This window comes from Oenanthe melanoleuca, chromosome 2 (genome assembly GCF_029582105.1).
Source record: "Oenanthe melanoleuca isolate GR-GAL-2019-014 chromosome 2, OMel1.0, whole genome shotgun sequence".
NCBI classification, from domain to species: Eukaryota; Metazoa; Chordata; class Aves; order Passeriformes; family Muscicapidae; genus Oenanthe; species Oenanthe melanoleuca.
Window position 1 is genome coordinate 59,135,754 of NC_079335.1, and position 21,665 is coordinate 59,157,418.

General features: G+C 44.0%; 1 protein-coding gene across 1 annotated transcript in view; it reads left to right on the plus strand.

Moving 5' to 3' along the window:
- Positions 1-1,314: 1,314 nt before the first annotated feature.
- The window catches only part of PARD6G (par-6 family cell polarity regulator gamma), a 64,190-nt gene continuing 43,839 nt past the window's right edge, over positions 1,315-21,665 (plus strand). Inside the window, exons 1-2 of the mRNA XM_056485536.1 lie at positions 1,315-1,548; positions 14,260-14,482. Coding sequence (XP_056341511.1) covers positions 1,477-1,548; positions 14,260-14,482 — 295 coding nt within the window. The 5' untranslated portion in view covers positions 1,315-1,476. The remainder of the gene's footprint in view (positions 1,549-14,259; positions 14,483-21,665) is intronic.

The window sequence follows — 21,665 nt, forward strand, 5'->3', positions numbered from 1 at the left end:
GAGAACTTTGTTTCTTAAAAAAAAAAAGAAAACAAAAAACAACCAAAAAAAAACAAAACCAAAAAAAGACCAAAGAAATTGAAACAAAAAATTCAAAACATGGAACTGAAGGCCAGTCCTTCAGCTACTAATTAACTTCATACCGGTGTATTGGCCTTGCTGTTCCAGATGCTGAGACACTAAACCATACAGATCCAGCTGCTGGATTTCAAGATCCATCTTTACATTGAGACATCCCAAAAGGGCTGTTCAGCCTCTGAGCACACCAGGGATGCTGTGTCTCCACAGCTTGGCCTTGGCCATCACAGCAGGAAAGCAAAGCTGCTGCATTGCTTATGCTAAGATGAAAAGAGGAAAAGATCAAGTTCACACAAACATTTCCTTTCTCAGCTCTCTAGACTTTATTTTTCCAGTTTAACTTACAGCAAGCCTTCCAAGCACAGTGCAAGCCCAGAACATGTGGCAAATGTTCATTTCAGGTCCATTTTCCAATAAGATGGAGCTGGTTTGTATTTGGGGCACGTGCTTTGATCCTCATACTTGGAGTCACATGAAAAGTCAGCTGAGCTCTTGTTTTTTGCCCCTAAATTCGTGGGTATTCCCATCACTGCCATTGACACTTGCCCAGCACGCCTGGAGATGGGTGGCCTGTAGTGTCTGTTGGGACTTTGTGCTCCTTGCTGAGACGGGCAGACGATCCTAGGAGATGTCGAGCAGCAGAGAACTGGTTGCACAGGTCTGTGCTGTGTCCTGAGCTTCTGTACATCACGACTTGATGTTTTGGGCAGGATTGTGTAGGAAAAAAATAGCAGTTTCAAAGGCTCTCAGTGACTAAAATATGCTGACTGAAGGAAAAAGGTCTGTCAAAATTAAAATGATCCTTGGCAAAAGACGTAAAGAAGTTAAGTTCCTTCGAGATTCTCAAATTAATAACCTACCTAATTAGTAAGCGCTGCTAGCAGAGGGAGGCAGTCCACCGACTTATTTCAATGAGGGCGTGGTGGAAACTCTCCTCCCAAACCCGGTGATCTGTGGTCTCAAATTAACGACTCGCAGCACTTTTCAGATCCCAACCCTCTTTCAAGAACAATCAGCGCCGTCTGGAAAAGTTCGTGCGGGTCCCTTTAGTGGCGCACAACGGGCTCGTCCGAGCGCTGGGGAGCGGGACGGCGGCTCGCCGGGCGCGCTCAGCGCTCGGCCCGCAGCAGCCCCGCCGCACACGGCGGAGCCCCGCGGCCGCTGGGGGCGGTCCGGGGCGGTCCGGGGCGGTCCCGGGGGCCGAGGCGCCCGCCCGCCGCCGGCCCAGCCGGAGCGCCAGCCCCGCGCGGATCCTGCGGCCGCCGCCGCTGCCGTTGGCGCGCGCGCGCCGGGAACAAAGTGGCCGCAGGAGCGGAGCGCGGCGCGGCGCGAGCGGGGCCGGCGCGGGAAGGCGAGGGAAGGGAAGGGAAGGGGACGGGAGGCAGCGGCGCCGGGAAGATGAACCGGAGTTTCAACAAATCTCAGACTCTGCGGTATCTGGAGTGCAGCGCGGTGGAAGTGAAGAGTAAGGTGAGCAGACCGCGGCGCGGCCTCGGCCGGGAGCGCCCCTGCCCGGCGGTGCTCCCGAAAATGAATGGAGCCCCCTCCTTTCCCCCGTGTCTCCCCTCCCCGCCCGGTGCGGCCGGAGCCGTGTCCCAGGCTTAGCCCGCAGAGCGGGGACGGGCTGGCGGCGGCCGGCGGGGAGGCGGGATCGGCGCTCCGGGCGCAGCTCCCGGCGAGCCGCCCCTGCCCGGCCGGAGGCGCGGCGCGACCCTTCCCCGCCCGGCCCGGCCCGGCGCGCCGCCCGCCGCTGCTGCTCCGTCTTTTGTCTCGCCGCGGGGACTCCGGCCGTAACTTCGTGGGGCGGCTCGGGAAGCGCCGCCGGCCTCGCCTGGCGGGCGGGCTGGGGCTCGGCCCGCGGGCACCGGGAGGCGCGGCCCCGGTGCCGCTCCCGCCCCACCCCGCGGCGTTTCGGCCCCCGGTGCTCCGACCGGCTCCCGGGAGGCGGGATGGGTGCCCCGACGCGTCCAGGGGAGAGGAGCGGAGAAGGGCCGGGTCTCCCCGCCGGCGCTGGCCGCGATCCGAGCCGCAGGAGCCGGAGCCAGACCTGCGGGAAGCTTCCCGCTCCTGTGCCGGGATGCCGGCACCGGCATCAGCTTGTGCCCGCCGGTGGTGCTGGGGAAGGAGCCGAGATCGGCAGGGCTGCCGGAGCTGGCCGCCTCCAAGGATGGATGGTGCCGGGTGGCTGTGCCTGCCGCTGGTCTTGCTGAGCTCTCGTCAAGAGACTTTGGTCTCAGTCTGCTGATCCAGCACATCAAAATCTTGCCCGTGCCTCTGACGGCAAAAATAAATAGCATTAAGCAAAACTGAGAAATCTCCCCAAAAGCCTGTGTTTTATACTCGTATAACAGGCAAGGTGTAGGTAATGCATGAGTTGAAAAGAGCGCGGATAACTTTAACCTTCCCCAGAGTCCCTGATCACCTGCTGAGATAGTGTTAAAGGTGATGTCTTTGGGACCCTCTGCTTGGTGCTGCTCATTTTTGTCCATTTTTGCTGTTAAAATTTGCATTCAGATCAAATGGCCTTGAGCAGCAAATAGAGCAGAGACCGCTTCAGTGGGAGAAGTACCGTATGTCCAAGGGAGCCTCCAATCATTTCTAAGCATGGCACCTGAAATGTGGGTTCAGGCCCTTATTTCCTAACCTCCTGTTGCCACTTGAAAGGGTTCAACTGGCCTAGAAAGTTCTATTCTGCTTCCATAGCTGGAAAGTTTTAGTTCAGCTTGTACTGGTTCTAAGATGTAACCCACCCACAACATTCCTTGTGGCTCCCAAATGCTCCAGATCCTGTCTTCTGAATTATACCCCTTACATTCTGTAAGTGTTGAACTAAAGCTTTGACCACATATGAGAATTTTTAAGTTCATCCTCTCTCTTCTACTTCAGTATTGCCATAGCTTGAGTTTGTTCTATTAACAATTAGAATGCAATGTTATAGTAAAGGGCTCGTAGCTTCCCTTACAGCTGCAGGAATTCTGTAAGTCAATCCTACCTGGTTCTAGACACAGAGTGATGTATGGGGAGATGGTAAGCTTAGGAATGATTGTGGATTTTTGGAGGGAAGGAAAATAAACTTGTATGGGTGGAATGAGTTTACTGAAGGCCTTCTGTAGCTCAGGTTTTCACTACTGATGGTCCAGAAGCTAGTACAGAGAATTCTACTGCTTTGGAAAAAAACCTTAAAATAGAAGCTAAATTCAAAATACCCTGTTGAGGGCCTACACCCAGCAATGATCTGTGTACCTACAGCATGTGTCAGTGGAAGCTGTGCTGTTGAATTTCCTGGTGCTGGTGAGTTTTACTGTTAGCATGACTTGGGCACAATAACAGCTGGGCTGTTGATGTAGCAGGCTGTTGGTGCTGACATTGCAAGATAGTTTTATTTTGTCTGTAAAGCTCAAGGGTTCCCTGTCACAGAGTTACTCTTCAGCTATCTGAAGGAGGTCCAATGAAAAGCTCTGGCCAATGGTACCTGGCAAGCTGCTGTATAAAAACCTTATAACTCTTACAAAAACACAATGTTGTTATAGGGTGGGTTGTGCTGCTGGCAGCCTTTTCCCTGTGGATCACTGTGTTGCTGTGCTGTGATCATCCAGAAATACAGAGTGTTGAGATTTTTGTGTTTGCATGGACTGTCTGAGGCTGGGGAAACAAAAAGGCTCAGTAATGCTACTTTTGGTAGCCCTATGTAGTCAACCTTTTAAACACTTAGTTGCTGGTGTTTTGTAGGTATGAGGCCTGTCTGGGCTTGCCTGAGAACTTGAAAGTTGAGTCTGAGAACTCATGATTTTGCAGCTATCGCCTGGGAGCGCAGGCTGCCAGGTGAGCGGAGGTGGGTGCAGCTCAGCCTCTGCGCCGGGGCATGCTGCTGGCCGGGGATCAAGGGATTCTTGGTGGCTTTTCAAAGGCTGGGGAAGTGGCAGTCCGTGGGCAGGTGGAATCCCTTTTAGCACAGGAGCTGAGTGTGAGAGAGTGCTGCTTTTACACAATGGTGTGAAACAGCTATTCTCCTCTGAAGATTGGGTTTGATCGGAAGGAGCTCTGGAAAAAATGGTTGTGGGGAGTTGGATAGGAGATAGTTTGCAGGTACTGGGGTTTTGATATCCCTGCCTGTGTTGTGATAACCAGGTGGTTCCTTCCTTAAGGATAAACCAGCATGCTGCTGGTGTCTTGCATTAGTCCATAATTCAGAAACTGCTCCTGCGAAATCTGGTTTTTCTGGATTTTCTGAATTTCTTTCCTTTTCTCCAAAAAGCAAGTTCTTGAAAGTCAGTTTGTGCCCTTGGTAAGTGAAAGGGGGGAGTTTGTCAGCACTTAGTACTGTTCTGGGTAAGACACTTCTCTGGAAATCCCCAAGCATCCTTAAGTGATAAGGTTCTTGATGTGTGCCAGAGGGTTGTTAAAAACAAAGAGTGCGTGTGTATGTATCTGTGTTGGAAGTGGGGAGAGGAGAAGGAGGGAGCATCTTGATGGCTGAACTCATTCCAGTTTTCAACATCCTTCTTGTGCCAGAGGGCCAAAACCTGCAGGCAGTATTCCTTTTTTTTTTTTTTTTTTTTTTTTTTTTTTTTTGTTTTGTTTTGTTTTGTTTTGTTCAGTGACCTGTGAGGTTTGTGGATGGTTGGATTTCAGCAGGTCTGAACCAGCCTGCAGCCCTGCTGAACCTAGCCTGACCCATCACCCCTGCTGGGAACATGGCCCAAAGCATGCTTCAGCTCATGATTCTTGTGTCCATGGGTTCTTCATGTCTGTGCCTGTGTGGTGGGGACACTGGCAGTGATCTATTCCCTGGCTATGTCATTGCAGGAGGGTGAGCTTTGTGGCACTGTGTTGTACCTTTTGGTGTATGTCAGGTCACTTTTCCTCTGGGTGACTGTAAGGTGCTACAAAAGCTTCATGGATCTCTGTGCTGCAGCAGATACTGAAGGGGAAAACCCTCTGCCATCTGTGCACACCTCTGTTTCAGACATAGCAATTGCTGCAGTCTCCCTCTTTAAGAAATCCCCTTCTGTCTGCCTCCCTGCTTTCCCCCTTCCTCTGCCTCATCCTCAGAGAGCTGGCCTTAAAACCAAAACACTTAAAAGCTTGTTGCTAGATAGAGAAGAGGAAGGGTAAAGAGAAACCTGCTTAGAAGTTGGCACATGTCATAAGAAAATATTAATTGAATTGTAATTACACCTTAGCCCTTCTGTCCCGTCTTTCACGACAAAATAAATTAGAAGCTCAGTTCTTATCTAGGTGTTGTTTCTGTAGCTCAGGATTAATGTTTCAGCCCTTTTAGACAGGATCTGAAAACACATTATCTTGCTGGCTTAGAACAACTGTGTATTCTCATGTGTCTAGTACTCACTGGCTCCTTTCCTCTGTTGGGTGACAAGTGAAGTATCTGTCCCCTCTCAAGAAACTGCCTGTAATCTCTGAAAAAGGTTTCCAGATGACCCCTTCTCTTCCCTTTTTCCCTTTTACCAAGAGCTCCAGTGCCTGCAATGTGTGGGGCTTTTTGTGTTTGTTTTGTTTGGGATCTCGTGGCCACAGGCAGAGTTCTTAACCTATTTTTTTTCATTTTCTGTCTTTAGCTTTACAGAGAGGTTACAGGCTTCTTTGCCCATTAATATAAGCCTACAGAAGAACAAATGCTTTTAAAATAGGAATTCCTACATTAGTGGTGGAACTTCTCTTAAATTATATAACTCCATGTAGCCAATCTTCTTTTGTCTTGCTCTGAGTGAAAGGAGATTTTATTTTTTGTTCCCTTGAATATGATACACAGTTTTTCAAACAGGAGGGCAACTATCAGCCCAAATGTGTATTTCTTTTCTAATCTCTTAGATATTTTGGAATAGTAGAAGTAAAAGATTGCCTTGGGTCTTTAAATGATGGCACTTTGAATTGTTTGAAAAAGTGTGTGTTGGGGTCTTTTTTCACTTTGAAGCTGACAGGTCCATGTTTCTGGCTTAAAAGCAGCTGAGTACTGCTTTTCTGTTACTACTATATGAATTCCTGTGAACTGTATGTACTAGTAAGAATTAATTTTCATGATTTCAAAGATGGCTAAATGTACTTGTCGTTCCCTGATAAATCTGCTTTGCAAAAGAACCCTTTGTTGTTGATGAACCCTCTGGGACAATGGAACTTTGATAGTGGCTGAGGATTGTAAAAGCACAGCTACCTGACTCATTTCTGCCTTATTAATAGTGTCATGTTTTCTTGCATTGCAAACTGATTTACAAACTAACAATAATGTGACTAACATCCTACTACTATAAACAAACCCATTAAGATAAATAGAACCAGTTAATTATAACCATATTTTTTTATACTCTCTTCTCCCATCCTGTTTCGACTCTCATTAAATGTTGGTGTTTAGATGGATTATTAGTGAATTTTCAATCATTTTCTGCTGTGTCCTGAGTTGACATGATACTGTTACGGTGTTCAAAGACAAAAAGCATGTTTGGGATCAGCTGTGTTCCCTGCTCTTACAAAGTCACTAGCAGCTGAGTGTTTTGGTCTGAGGCTCATGTAGCAGTCAGTGCTTCAGCAAGCCTGCCCAGCTGCCAGATAGATGTAGCATTCAAACAACTTGTGGGTTTGTCCTGCTCATGTGTTGTCCACCCATATCAGAACTGTGCTGTTAGATAAAGAGCGATGGTTTAAAACTCTTTTGCATCTTCCCCCCCTGCTAAAGGTGCTGTCAAAGTGACTGTTTAGCTATGGCAGTATATGTTATATATATAGTGTGTTTGAAATGTATAAAGTGTAACATCAATCAGTGTTAAAACTGCAGCAATAGCAGTAAGAGCAACTCTTACTCTTACCTCTAATAGCCCTCTCTAAAGAGATTTTAAAGGTCTGCTTCTGTGCTGTCTGGTGTTAACTGAGAGAGGTTTACAAACTGTGTTTTCCAGCCTTGTGTACTTTGATTTCACTCTAACCCTGAAGCTGTACAGACCTTCTGAAGTTTTAAGAAAAGTTTTCCATGTGTAGCACACTTCAAAATAGATCAAAAAGCAGCGCTCTTTTTAAATGCTGCAGAGTGTTAAAACAGACTTTAAGTCTGCTTAAAGCTTTTAAGCAGTACTTTAGATTCTTCCAAGTTAAGGTCATACTTGTCATACCTGGCATAAAACTAAAATAAGTGCAGTAAAAAGCCCTGTAACCATCTGATTTAATTTCTGTTTTTGAGCTCGAAAACATATTTGATTATATGCAAACCAAATGTGGCACGGACTCAGAAAACCGCAGTGCTTCCCCCTCTCAAATGAAGACAGTGTGCCACAGTAATAGCAACTTGAGACGGTCTGGATTGTTGCAAAACATGTCAAGAGAAAGAGACTGTAAACATTAGTATCTCTTAAGAAGTGTTGCCTCTGTTCCTTTCCCTCCCGGTTTGCTGAGCTTCTCACAGCAGGTATTGTGCTTATTCTGATGTGCTAAATAGCACCTACTGAACTCCTGGTTCCTCTCTCATTACAAACAAATCTTTCTTTTTTGTAGTAGGATAGCTTTCTGAAGTGGTCATACCTAGCAGCCTTAAGTCTGTCTGCTAGGTGACATGAGAGAAAGTGACCACAGCTTTCAGCTGAGCCACAGCAGTGGGTCCTGTGCACGCTTCAGAGATGAGAGGCTGAGCCTGTCAGCTGGAAAGTGTGGCACAGACAAGTCATCTTGTGCTAGTTCTGTCCAGGTGGCAGCTGCAATAAGCAGCACAGTGTAGCTCTCTTCTCTGGCCTGGGCTCTGGCGCTGTGGGAGCAGTAGTGCCTCTAGGAGATACAGGGAAGGCTGGAACATTGCTTTGCTGTCCCAGAGCATGGTGTGGTGGAGGATATGCTCTGGGGCTCAGGTTGGATTTAGTCCCAGGCCTGTCTTGTCACAGAAAGATGGTAGTTCCTCCAGCAATGTTCCTGATGCAAGTATATTGGTATGGGCTTGGTACCAGCTGTGCTAACTGGGTGGTTGGCTATCTTGTGTTCCAGTATTCCCATGCTTTCCCATTCTTGATCCTGCCTCCAGCTTCTCTCCTGTTTGTAATGCTATTTAGTCTAGTAACTTGGGAATTTTTGAACTGCTTAAAACTTTGTCCAGCCAGTCTGTCTTATGAGAGTAGTCTTCTCAAATTTAGTCTCACCGCACTGAAACAGTCCTAAAGGACACTGAACAATGGATCTTTCAACTATAAAGAGCACCTCAGAAAATTAAATGTTGTTTACAGCCAAGTCAGAAAGGAATGTCTCCCGTGTGAGGTTAAAATACTTGTGGAGGCTCCAGGACCAGCCACCCCCAAGGAGTTCTTCAGAGGTGCAATTAATAGTGCCTTCCTCTGTAGTCCCTTATCATTCCCTTTGTGTGCACTTAATCTGAGCTTCTGGGAACCAAGAAGGGCTTTCCAAGGATTCACTGCTTGCTTCTAATTACCTTTACAATGGCAGGCCAGGAGTTAAAAGATGATGTATACCTTAGGAGACACTGCCTTCCTCTAAGTGAAGGCAAAATCTTCAGGCTCAGAGGTACTCCCGTTCACTTTGGAAATGCCTGAAGTTCATTCAAGCAGAAATGTCTAGGGAGGAGTGTGATGTCCCAGGGCCACCCAGCCTTGTGCCATCCCTCCTGCTCCTGCCCTGCACAGCTGTTCCCAGTCCCTCTTCAGGCCTGGCCAGGGCTGTGCCTGCAGCTGCATCAAATTACTTCTCTGCAGCTGTTGCTGGCACTGAGCTCATGGGGAAAAACCTCTGGCGGCAGCTTCAAGGGTCTGTAACCACGCTGGTTACAGGTTTCCTGTGTAGATACCTCTCAGTAAGTGTTTGAAAGTGGTTTGCTCTCGTGGTTTGCTCTTGCTGGAGAATTGTAGAAGTGCAGAGCTGCCTTTCTGCTGGAAGCTGGGCTCATGGCTTATCACAGTGCTGACCAGACCTGATTGCTTTGTCCCTCTGGGTGGCAAGGTGCCAAATCTTGTTTTTCTCCCTCATGCTGTGGATGTATGCATTCTGTGCTGTGTTTGTACTTGAGCTCCGTGGTGTGATGGACTGTGTGTTGCATAAAAATACAGGATCATCTCAGTCTATGTCATTTGCAAACAGACTTTGGTTTGTTCCCAGAGATGCAGGGTACCAGAATAAAAAGAGGAAGACACTTGCTTTTGGAAAGGTAGACTTAGCACTTAAATCACAGATGTATTTTAAACACTTCACGTTCCTGCAGATGATTATTTCTTGAAGGAGAGTGGCACTGGGGGTTTAAACATCAGGAGGTGAGGCAGTGAGGAAGGCTGGCAGTGTACTGCTTGGAGTGGTAGGGAGAAAGCAGCTACATGGGTGACCTGATAGGAGAAAAGCTGGCAAAGAAAGGGATGATGGTTCCAAACAACAGGCTGATACAATTGTTTTTGTGGATAGCTATTTTCACAGACTGCCATGTGGTTGTGAGGCAAAATAAGCAGTGTAGTTGTCTAGTTCTCAAAAATCATGAAATAAGTGAGGCAGGGGAAAGGGTAACCTTGGCTTTGAGCTGCCCTTGAGCTGAGAGCCAAGCATGTGTGCAAAGATCTCTGTGAGATGAATGCGAGGTGCATCTCATGAGCAGAAGGTGATCTGGGGGTGATGGCAACAGAGAGAATAATTTCTCTTCCAAGTAGCTGCCAGAGGGAGAAAACTTGCCCTGGTCTGAGCCTTACAGCCCCCTGGAGAGCATTGAAGGGGTTACAAAAGTCGTTCTTCAAACAAAAAGCAGAGATGTGAAATACTGTGTCAAAGAAACATGGAAAAAGGGAACCACTGGTTTTCTTTGGTGAGAGAAATTGTTCTAAGCATTTAAGATACTAAAGCATGGCTGTGTTTTTCTGTGAGAGAAGGAGGAATGGAAGAAAGAAGGGTAGAAGTATGGCATGATGTCAATCTGGAAATAGGTTTGGGGCAAAAGGTAGTGAAAGTGTGTCCCTGATGGGATTTCTATGACGGGCAAACAGAAGAGACTGTCTTGCCTTTGTGACTCTCTCTTGAAAGAAATAGCAAGATCTGAGCAGAACATGAAATCTCACACTTTCCACCAGCTCTGTCATTTTAGTGAATCAAGCTCTGGAGCGAGCCATTGAAGAGAAAGCTTGTTGCAGAGAACGTCTGCTTGCTTGGTGGCTTCTTGCCACTGTGAAACCACTCTGAGACTGGGAGCAGAGCTAGAGAGTGCTGTGTGAGCTGGGGGAGATGTAACTGGGGAGAAAAAGGGAACAGAGAGACAGGAATGTGACAGCAGAGCTCTCAAATCCCAGGTGAAGTCAGCAAGCACAGAACCATTTACATTGCATTCCTTTCTCCTCTTTCTTGCCCTCTGCTCATTCTCACTGATAAAGCATCCCTGATTAGGTCTTCCCAGTTTTGAAAATCTCACATGTAAGCAGAAATTACAGTCTATGCAAGGATGAAAGTGTTTTTGATTTTTTTTTTACTTCATGAGAGAACTAGGTGGCTAATGTAACTCATGCTTATTGCTAAATGTTGCTCTTTGATGTCTACTTATTACAATAGCCTGATTTCAAAGCCAACAATAAACTAGAGGGATTGCACCTCATAAACATAGGGCTTCATTTTTGGCCCTGTAAACATCTTGAAATTTAAAATGTGAAGAAAAAAAAAAGTTGCTCTCTTTTGCTTGCAAATAACTCTTTCATTTCACAAAATAGCATCTCTCTAAGAAACAAACCTCAAAATCCTGCTCCCTCATCTCCTCTGACCTCTTGTACCCTTTAGCCAGAAAAAAGCCAAAGAAAGCAGTTGATTGCTCTTGATCAGCCTGTGTAAGTTTTGATCAGCTAGCTGTGTTTTCCTTCTTCCTTAACACAACTTTTATCAGAACACTTTTCTGGGCATTTGTTTTTGTTTGGGGTTCCTGCCTGATGTGTTGCATTTTGTTGTGTGCTCTTTGTCATCAAACTGCAGACAACAAAGACAGTAATTGGCTGATACTTTGAGGATCTTGGGGTGGAGGTTATTTTTGTGAAACAAAACGTACAGTTCTTTCTAAGTTGGTTTTTTTTTCAGTCATAATAAGCCCTGTCAGATTAAATTCTTTTTAATTTCCCTGTGTTCCTCTTGTCCTCTGACTTCTGCAATACTGGATGCAGTATTTGCATTAGTTAAATAGGCCTGAGTAATTTACTTCATTATGGAAAACTAATCTGCTTGTTAAAACTGTTAATTTATCAAACAGTGTAACACAGTATTGTTCTGGCAGAGACTTTGCTGGCAGACACCAGTCCTTGTGTGTCTTTCTGTGAAGGGATATGATAAGAAGAACTTTGTGACTTAGAGAAGCAGATCAGTCTCTGGGCTATCATGATTTGTAGTTTCTGCAAGATACAGGGTGGATGTTATCTTGAACTCCTGACTGAATACAATTCAGAGCACCCAGTCTCCCAGCTGAGTGGTACTGCAAACCCCATTATTACTGTGATACTCTTTATCAGCCTCATTAGGGATGATGAATGAGCTGAAGCAGTTTTTCCCCCTCTTCTGAAAAGACCTGCTGACAATGGTTGCTGCCTGTGTATATGCACAGGGTGGATAAATCAGCTAAACTATTACTACAGCAATACTAACCTTTAAGCAAAAAGAAAGTAATTCTCATTATCTGCTTAAATCTCTTGACTCTTCCCTTTTCCTCTTCAGAATCACCTTCTAGCTCCCTTCCCTTAAAAAGCTGGGTCGTGCAGAAAGCACAAGTGAAATCTTTTGCATTTGTTTACTGTTGTGCTATTCCCAGGCAAATGGAATTGACTCTTGGGCTTTCCTAAGGCTGAACATGTGAACAAGTCAATTTGACTGTACAGCATTCCTGTCAGACCTCAGTGCCCCAAGCCTGCAGTGGCATTCCCACATGTCAGGCTCCACTGATCCAGTAGTTTCCAGTGTGCCTGCAGGAGCTAGGCTGGGAGGCTTGGCCCTTTTGCCAGCTGTCTTATGTGGTAGCTTAAGCTGAGCTTTGGGTCATACCAGCCAAGTGCAAGTAAGCATCCTTCGTTCTTTCCTCTGTCCTTTTCCGTGTCACTTTCCTGCTGGGTGCAATGTCCCTGGGCAGGACCTGAGCTCTGCCTTGGCTGTGCTGGGCAGAACAGGTGGGGTGGGTTCCCCCAGCAGACCTGGGGTCCAAGGGGGCTGTGTAGGGTGGGTGTTGTACTGCCTGGGGTGAGACTGCACAGCAGCTGCACCCTCCAAAGCACCAGGTGTGCTAATGGTTCTGAACAAGCTGTCCAGTAAACAAATGGTTACTGGGATTGCCATCTGAGTGAGTGCCCTGGTATTTTGGCCAAGGGAATCCCAAGGAATCCCAGGTTCCTGTTCAGGTGTGCAGAGCAGTAGATGCAGTTCTTAAGAAAAACCTACAAATACCTTGTTCCTGCCCCTTTAGTTTATCATTTAGATAGGTGTTAACACTTGAAGATGGATTTTTCTAGCTTGAATCTAAGAAAAAGGAAACTTAAGGATACTTTTTAAACAAAAAGACTTAAGCTTTTTATTTTCGAAGTGTGTCCACAGGGGTAAGTTGCCACTTGGATTTTTCTGGAGAGGAGCAGGGGGTGAAGGATAAGGGAGAACTGCTTTTCCTCCATTGGAACCAGCTGTGGTTAGTCTGCCTTTTGTGCCTTTGGATGGGCACTCTGAAATCCAAACTGGAACTAGCAGTTAATATTACAAACAAGCAGCATAATTTGACTAAACAAGCTTTCAGATGATCACAACTAGGCTTTGATGCTCAAGAGTGGGATTTTCATAACTGCGGAAGTAATTTGAGAACATGCTTGTGCCCAAAGCCAGTAGGGTTATGTTGGCTTCTTTTTATCCTTTTTGCTTGAAGATGATTATGGTGATGATTCATACTTTTGTTAGTCTCAGCAAGAGAGTGGCGTGCATGTATAGTTGATTTAACAGCTGAGAACCTCTAAGCAAGTCATTCTCCATTTTGAGGAAGAATTTGTCTAGAGAAGTTTCTCCTCCCCTCTTTTTTCTTTTTGTGTGCTTGTTAATTTTTGTGTCTTTGGTTTCTAGCTCTGCTATTGGCTGACTTTGCAAATGAGAACTTCCATGAGGTCCTAGTTACAGCCTTACTTGTTCTTGGATTTGTGGCTTTGGTTCTATGTGTTTAGGAGTGAGTTGGGATGATTTTAGAGGTTCAGTTGATGAAGAATAATTTACTCATAATATAAGTTATGAAATATTAAATAAATGTACCAGAAAGGTGATTTAAGCTGTTTAGTCTAACTAGATGCCTGTTTCCATCCTTTTAATTTCCTTAAATAGAGGATCAATTTTTTTCCTTCCTGTTTTTAACAGCATGTTTCTAAGATCAGAAATAAGGACCATTGAAATCTTCTCCTCAGTCCCTTTATGGATTTATAACATGGATTTATTTTCTATTGTGCCAAATCACACCCTCCTACCCCTACTATTTTTTTTTGTTTTTGACAATCACTATTTAATGGTCTATAAAGCTTTAAAAATAAAAGCCAGTGGAGTGACAGAAATATTAAAGCCATGAAAGCTAACTTCCCTTCTGCTGCATGGACTGCCAGGAAATTCAGGGGTCATGTAGAGTGAGTGTATTTTCTAATAACAAGCTGTGTGCTCACATACCATGCTTCTTTAAAGGTCTTGTGGTTGGGATCCCAGTGGTATTGATGGGAAATGTGCAAAGAATTTTTACAAGGTTGTTTGAATAGCTAAGTACCTTCTTTTGAAAGCAGTAGAGTGAATACTTCTGCTTTGGAGAAGAATGGTTCTGTGGATGCCTGAGATGATGGTAATGAATAATGGACCTTCAAAGTTAAGTCCTACAAATGCAGTTATCCTCTAGAGGATTTAATGAAAACTTAATATTTTAAAAACGTGATTTCCTTTAAGTTGAAACACTTGAGTGTACCTGTGATGTCTTGGTAGCCATGGCTATGTTCTGATGGGAGGACCTAAAAGGCCATTAGTAGACTTGTAAACACTAACATGTGACTCTAATCACCACAGAATAGGTTTCAATAGTAGAATTTGGACTCGATCTCAGAAGTATTTTTAAACCTGACTGATTCTGTGGCTCTCTAATTCTGTGAAGAGAGAGGTGATGTATACCACATTCAGGTGCCAAAGTGCAGCATTGGCCTGTGATGACACATGTGCTGATGCTCTCTTTTCTTTCTCTTGCAGTTTGGGGCAGAGTTCAGAAGGTTCTCTCTGGATCGCTACAAGCCAGGAAAGTTTGAAGACTTCTACAAACTAATTCTTCACATTCATCACATAGCCAACCTGGAAGTGATGATTGGATATGCTGATGTGCATGGAGACCTTCTCCCTATTAATAATGATGACAACTTCTTCAAGGCTGTTTCAAGTGCTCATCCACTGCTCAGGGTTTTTATCCAAAGACAAGGTAAGATGCAGCTGTAAAGAGGCATCTAGGATTCATCTTGCTCTTCCTCACAGGCACTTCATTGCAGCTGGCAGGAATGGCATGGCTTCATGGCAGGTATAGGGGCTGCATTGCTGCCTGTAAGGTGTTTGAATGATACCATGCTGGGCATCACCATGAGCCCCTTTGTTGTCTGAGGCAAATTTACCTTGTGCTGCTGGTACTGTGTCACCACCGGAGCATGCCAAGTGCACCATTCCACTTGGTGGAGGGAGGGGATCTCAGTACTACTGCTACACATTTAGAAATCTTATCTCTCCATCTCAATAGTCAGTGTCATACCAAAGTTATTCATGCCTGTGTGTGAATGCACACAGATGTGTAGTTCTGAAAGGAAAAAAAATTGTCACAAATGACATCTTGTTTGACTATGTTAACCTGGCAGACAGGCAAATGATTTTTTCCCTCTGTCTTACATTAAGGAATGTTGAATCTTCCCATTTTGAATCGTCAAGCAAACCTTGGGCAGAATTGCCTGAATGTCAAGATGACATCAGGTTTAAGTGATCTCTGTTACTCTCCTTAAAGACCATGTTTGGCAGTCTCTTCAGAAGAGAGCTGGCTTTTATAATAAGGTGTCTTCTCACAGAGCTCCTTAAATCCCAGGGGAACCTAACACTGTGTTAACACTTCCTCCACAGTTGGTCTTTTTTCAGCCATGTAGTGATTTTTAGCACAGGGCTTTTAGACTTAAAATCTTGTCAGCAACAGATGCAGAAGTAAGGCTTGATTTGAGACTTGGAACAGTCACATAGCTTTTTTTGGCCTGGACTCTTGCTGTGTGCTGATAAGGATTTAGCAAGAGGCTGCAACCTGCTCATTGGTGTAAGGTGGTAATGTGGTTTGATTTGGTGTCATCAAATACATCCAGCCATGTGTGGCTCTGTCTGTTCAGAACATATCATCTGCCACCATTTAGATGTGATTTTTAGGTGCTCAGGGAGTCAATTGAGAAGAAGGTTTGGAGCAGTTTGTTTAGTTGGTCTGTCTATTAGGTGAGTGGAAATGTCTGGGAGAAAGCTTGCTCCTCCTTCTTGTGCAGGAAGTGCAAATGTGGATCACAAATCCGATTAGGTGTTCTTGCAATGCCTGTTAGGGCTTGTGAATGTTCATGGTGGGTCAAGTCATGAGAAATCCTTTGCATGAGTTTGTCATGCCTACTTCAGTTTAAGTTTATTCATTCCTCTGGGTCAGACCACAGTTGTCCATGCTCTGGACAGACAGCTGAAACCACTGACCTAACCCTGCTCTGGAAGGGGTTTGCCACTGAAGTGTTGATCACAGGAACAGGCAAATCAGAGAACTGTTGTCTACATATAGAAAAAATTCTCCCTCTTCTTCTAGGAGAAGTGTGCTGGTTGTTAAGGTTTCCATCCCTTAACCTTAATGGAAAAGGGCAATATTTCCTTTTTAAAAAGCTTTTATTTTACCTGTTGCTCAGTGAGAAGAGTCATGCTGACAAGTGAGGGAAGACAGGCCTGTTCTTCTTCAAGTGTGGCAAAGCCTGAAATCTTTCCCAACACACCTTCTCCCTCTGCAAAGCTGAAGGGAGCAGTAAATTCTGGCCCATCCCTTAGCTTAGTGCTAATTTTCATAGGGACTCCCAAGGTCAACATTTGAGATTCATATTTTTGGATGGTCCCTAACAATCATGCTCATCTCCTCTGCTTAGACAAAGGCTTTAGAAATTTTTCCCTTCAGAAATGAAGGTGAAATCTTCATCTCTTTTTCCTTTGCTCTGCTGGGGTGATAGAGCAGTGCTGGTCATTCTGTTGGAGACTTGCACAAGAGAAGAAGGTGACTAGCACCAAGAAATCATGATGCCATTCAGGGGAATGTGGTGTGCCTGCACCCTAAATTCTGACTTCAGAGGCAGGAAATTGGCATGACAGGGATGCTAGTAAACTATGTGAGCAGTGCTCTCTTGGGACTTTGAGGGAGGCTGTAGAGCCTGGGCTTGCTAGGCTGTTGGATCAGGAATCACTGCTTTTCAGTGGGAATAGTCCTGGGAGCTGGCTGCCAGAGGTTGTTCTTGCAGTGTTGTGGGGTAGGGAGAGTATCAGGGAACAGGGCAGAAATATGCAGGCACAGAAGGACTGAATAGTTGAAGGTCAGGTCTCTTTTTCTAGCAAAGCAAACTGTTTATCAACTGCATGATTAGTCATCCTGTCTGTTTTCCCAGTTTATAGCTGAGTTACCCTTTCTCTTGTCAGGTCAATTTCACAGTCATGATAAAACACTTAAAACATTCTCAGAATGGCAAAATAGGTAACTTAGTCTTTGCACAATAATCAAGCAACAATTTCCTAGTTTGATGTTTTTGTTTGCGTAGGACTTTTTCATCTGCACTTTTTTCAGTTCAAAAGCCTTTCTCTCACTTGTCCCCAGAAGCAAACATTGCTTGGACTCTTCATTCCAAGTTGGTGTCCAGGTATGGAATGGCTGTTTTACTGTTTTATTATTCCCCTTTCTCTCTCTCTTTTTTTTTTTTTTTTTTTTCCCTCTAGGATCACAGTAATCCCACACAGGGGATGTTAGTGCTTATTAGCCAGCCATTTTAATAAGGACTAGAATTGGTGTTCCCAGTGTGCTTGCAACAACTGCTGTTCATAGTTTTTGGGTCTCGAAGAATCTGGGACATTTGCAGTTTATGTTTGAGTAAATTCAGCTATAGCAAATTTTTATAGCTCATAGTGATTTGTCTGCTTAAAGTATATGCTGCTGCTTTTTTTTTTATTCCCCAATACCAAATTACAGTGTGGACAACAATCCTAATTAGAGAACCAGGCTATAAAAAGAGCAGTTTTCCCTTGACTTGCTTTCCCAGGCTGCAAGTATGGGTCATGTCCTGTGCTGTAAACTGACGTGGCTCTTTTGGCTCTGTTATTACAGTAGTGATTTACATCAACTGATGCTTTGAGCATGAGGATTTGTTCACTCAGCTGTAACTGATAGCAGACATACACAGAACTCCCTATGGAAGGTGCCTGCTGCTGTGGAAGGGATAGATGTCTCAAAGACCCTAGAACAATATAGGAACTTGAGGATGTGTTTCGCTTGCTCCATAGTAACTTTTGCATTTTAGCCAAGACCTGCATCAAGGAAGAGCTTATCTGATGACACTGATCATGTTTTTCAAGACTGTTTGGTCTGTGTCTGACTTAAACTACACCACTTGAAACAATTTCTTGTATACTGCAAAAATATTTAAGTGTAAGCTATGAATTCAAGCAGAAACATAAACCAGAAAACCTGAAAGGAATTAGTATTACTGTGAGTGCATTACATTATTTCTTGTAGGATTAAATGGAATGAAGTTATAATCAAATCTTGCTTTAATGCTTGTCTCACAGAGGCACAGTATGTGTTCAAACTGAGCTGTATTGGAACATCTTAAATAGACTGGAATAAATAGAATTATAATGAGTTCTTCAAATGACTCCTTGAACTTTGCAGGGAGGTATAAGGATGTAGAGGAAGTGAAGGTCTAGCAAGTAAAAGAGATTTGAAAATTTCTCCTCTTTTGCTTGTGTTATCTACTGGGGTGTGTTCAACCTAGAAAGTTCAGAAACTCAAGGAAATGTTGCAAAATGAACAGAATGATCACCCTGTAAGTACTTACTCTGTGCAGTGCTTTTTTTCCCCAAGGTTTCTTTTTTTCCAAGTGGTATGTCTAGGACCAAGTTTAGCAAGCAGAGTGAGCAGAGTGGTTAACTGAGCACACCACTGTAAGTCCAGGCTAATGATTCTGATTCTGGTACTGGGAGAACTGATGAAGGCTGCTAATGATCAGATCTTCACTTCCTACCAGGGTCAGCAGGTTTATAGTGTTTGCATGGGCAGTAACAGAAAATCTGCTGTAGCTCAAGTTGCAAAGGAGGTGGGAGAGGTGGTGCACAGCCTGTCTGGTCTCATCCTGATGCCAGACTGAGGTCAAATGAACTCGCCTGAGAAGCCTTTCTGTTTTGTCCAGAACAGGAGGTATGTTCTGATTCTATAAAAATAACAATAAATTAATGAATGTGGGGATACTTTGTCATTCCTAAAGCAAATTCTACTTCAAATTCACAATTTCTCCATCAGTAAAGTTAATTTTAAAGTTTTCTAAAGGTTTAAATGGTTTCATTATGAGTGTCCTGCAAGTAGGAGACAGATGAAGCACTGAAGTGTCAGGTGACAAATTTGAATTTCAGGTTAACTTTGTCAAGTATTACACTTCTTGCAAGAACATGAAAGGCAAAAGAAAATCTGAACAAGCTGAAGAGCATTCTAATAGCCAGTACACTAAACCACACTCCAGAGCAAAATGGAGCAGGGCCTTACATCATAAATTAGTGAATACCACAAATTAACTGCAGCTGTTAATTGACATGGATGGAAGGTAGAGAAGGCTGATGACATCTGATATCTCTGTTTTCTTGCATTCTGCAGTCTGGAAAACTGATAGTGTGTAAAAGTACCATCTTCAGAAACTTGGTATAAGTATCTTTTCTTTTGTAGTTATATCTTTTAATAGTCCATTACTGTTACAGTAAACCAGCACTGAACACCAGTCATTGCTTCCTTCCTTGAGTGGTTAGAACTGCAGTCTACCATCAGTTCTCACTTAAAGCTTGATCCAAAATCAACAGGGGGAAAAAAATGTGTATTTACCTGGTAGGATTTTGGATTTGGCTTGTTTTAATATAGAGATTGGAAGATGCTGTTTTACTTCAACTGCATACAGTGACTAATGTATTTAAACTGCTGTGCTATGCAATATATTTGTTCATGTTCAGAAGCAGTTCATAACTCTGCAATTTCTTATTTACCTGGCATAGTTTTGTCTGGCTCTAAGTACCAACATCTGTGCTTAGCTTTCTTGTATTATAAAATCAGAGCAATCACACTCAGTTTTAAAATAAAAATGTGCTAATGGGAATCGTGCCCAGGTCTGCCTGAAAAACCAGTGGTGGGTTGTTTTATTGTCTTTCATACTCTGAGCAGATAATCCCCAGGAATGGTTGTTGGCTGTCTAACCACATGTGTTAAACACAAAAACTGGCTTTGAGGCAGCAGCTATTTCCAGCTACCTAAAACTTTTAACTCTCTGCTCAGCCTTCTAGAGTGGGTACAGTTACAAAAGTTTGAGTTCAATTCTTTCACATATTATTTTTGGTTCTTCGGTAACCTTCCTGTTTGTTTTGCAGCACAGACATTGACTTTGTTTTCTCACAATGTTTTATTTATAAACGAGAACAATGTGATTTACTGCTCTCATTAAAGGTGTTTGATATGTTAAATAATACATTGCAGCACATATAAAGAGAACTGAACTCCTTCTGGTCTTCCTTTTGGTTGAGCTGAACAGATTTTCACAGTGGTCTTCTAAGAGTCTGAGGCAATAAAATAAGTTTTATTAAAGTGCAGAGAAGGTGATTTGAGATCTTCAGTTTATCTGTTCCAAAGGAAGGTGGGAGGGTGAAGAAGAAACTCTGCTGACTCTTGGTGTAGCTCATGGGTGCATGGAGAACATGGCTCTGCTGTTGGTCAGACTGTCCCAAGGCTGCTCCCCTGTCTCTGCCCTGGCACTAGTGTGACCCAGTGGCTGGGCTCCCTGAGCCAGCTCTTTGGCAGAAAACAAGTTGCTTGAGTGAGGAACTAGCATGGGATGGGCAGATTTAAAGCAGATGAACGCTGCCATGGAGCCTCTGCTTCCTGGGAGGAAGAACTTGTCTGCTTCTGGCCTTTGGAAGTGTGCAATTCCACTGCATTTGGAAAGGAGGCAAAGCATCTTGTCTTAGCTTTGACAAGATTAGAGGATGGTGGTAAATTTCATGCTGGTATATAGGAGTTGCTGCTAGGCTTATGTTAAATCCTTTCATGACTTTCTTCAGAAACATTTCTGGTTTTGAGCTGGAGGGGTCTTTGAAAGCTTGTCAAGCCAAGTAATCTTTGTCCCACTCAAGTCCTTTGATATCTGAAGATAAGTAAAATGCAGCTGTTTGTTCCAGTGATGTCTGGCAACAAATTACTGTAACTTCTGTGTTTGACCTTTCATGTGCAAATGATGAGACTGGGTAATCATTATCTTTCTACTGGTTTATTAAGCAACTTTAAAAACATAAAGTTTTTAGTCTGGCTTGTCAGACATAAACAAAAAACAGGCTTGGATTTTGTTGCTTGCATGGTTAGTGATGCCTGGTGGCTTAGCAGAGCCAGTGTGAGGCTGCTGCTTTCCTTCTCCTTGAAAACTCCATTTCTAGAGTATGAGGATGTTTGATTTGCATCCCCAGTTACTTCTAATTGCAACCAGAACAGCTGCTAAGGAAGAATTTCAGTGAAAGAGGGATGGAAATAGCATAGCCTGCAGCCAGGCTTTGTGGGGTTGGTTGATAGCTGATAGTGGGAACTGTTGAAGAAAAAATATGCTGCATAAATATTTGTAGTGTCCAGTAATCACAGAACAGGAGCCTGGCAAAAACAGCAAACATTTGTTATATTTCCGTGTTAAAGCTGTATGGGATTTGTTTTCAGTTTCAAAGTTTAATAACTTAATAATAAATACACTTAACCAACTTACTAAGAATAAAAAATAGACTTTCACAGTCTTAAAAATTGCATCAAGCTCATACCAGCACCACACACTGTGCTGAATTTAGGCTAAAGAAACTTGTTTACAGTGGGAACTCGTGCAGCCTTTAATAGGAGCTTCTCCTCAACTCCATGCCTAGCTTCAGTTCCTAACCCATGTAAGAACAGGCAAATAAACATTCTTCTGTCCCTCCAAACTTCTCTTTGTTGTCTTGTAGTTGTGGATTGCTGCCCTAAAAGTGGTAGAAAAAACCAAGACACAAGAACTTCCCAATTATGTGTACTCACAGATAGTCTTGAGTAATGCTATTTCTTGTTTCCTTCCTTGGCTTGATGCTTTTTCTTTAAGACAGTGAAGCTGCTCTGACAGGTGGCTTGGCTGTACAAAAGCAGTGGTGAGGAAGACTTGTCAAATGATCCAGCTCTGTTGTGGTCCCTGTATGAGGGGAATTTTCCACTATTTACCTTTTCTTACCTTAGTAGCCAAAACAAGAGATTCTGTTTCCTGCTCATGGCTCAGGTTTTTTCCTGTTGGACCTAGTTGTCATTTCCCTTTTGTGAGTGATGGAAA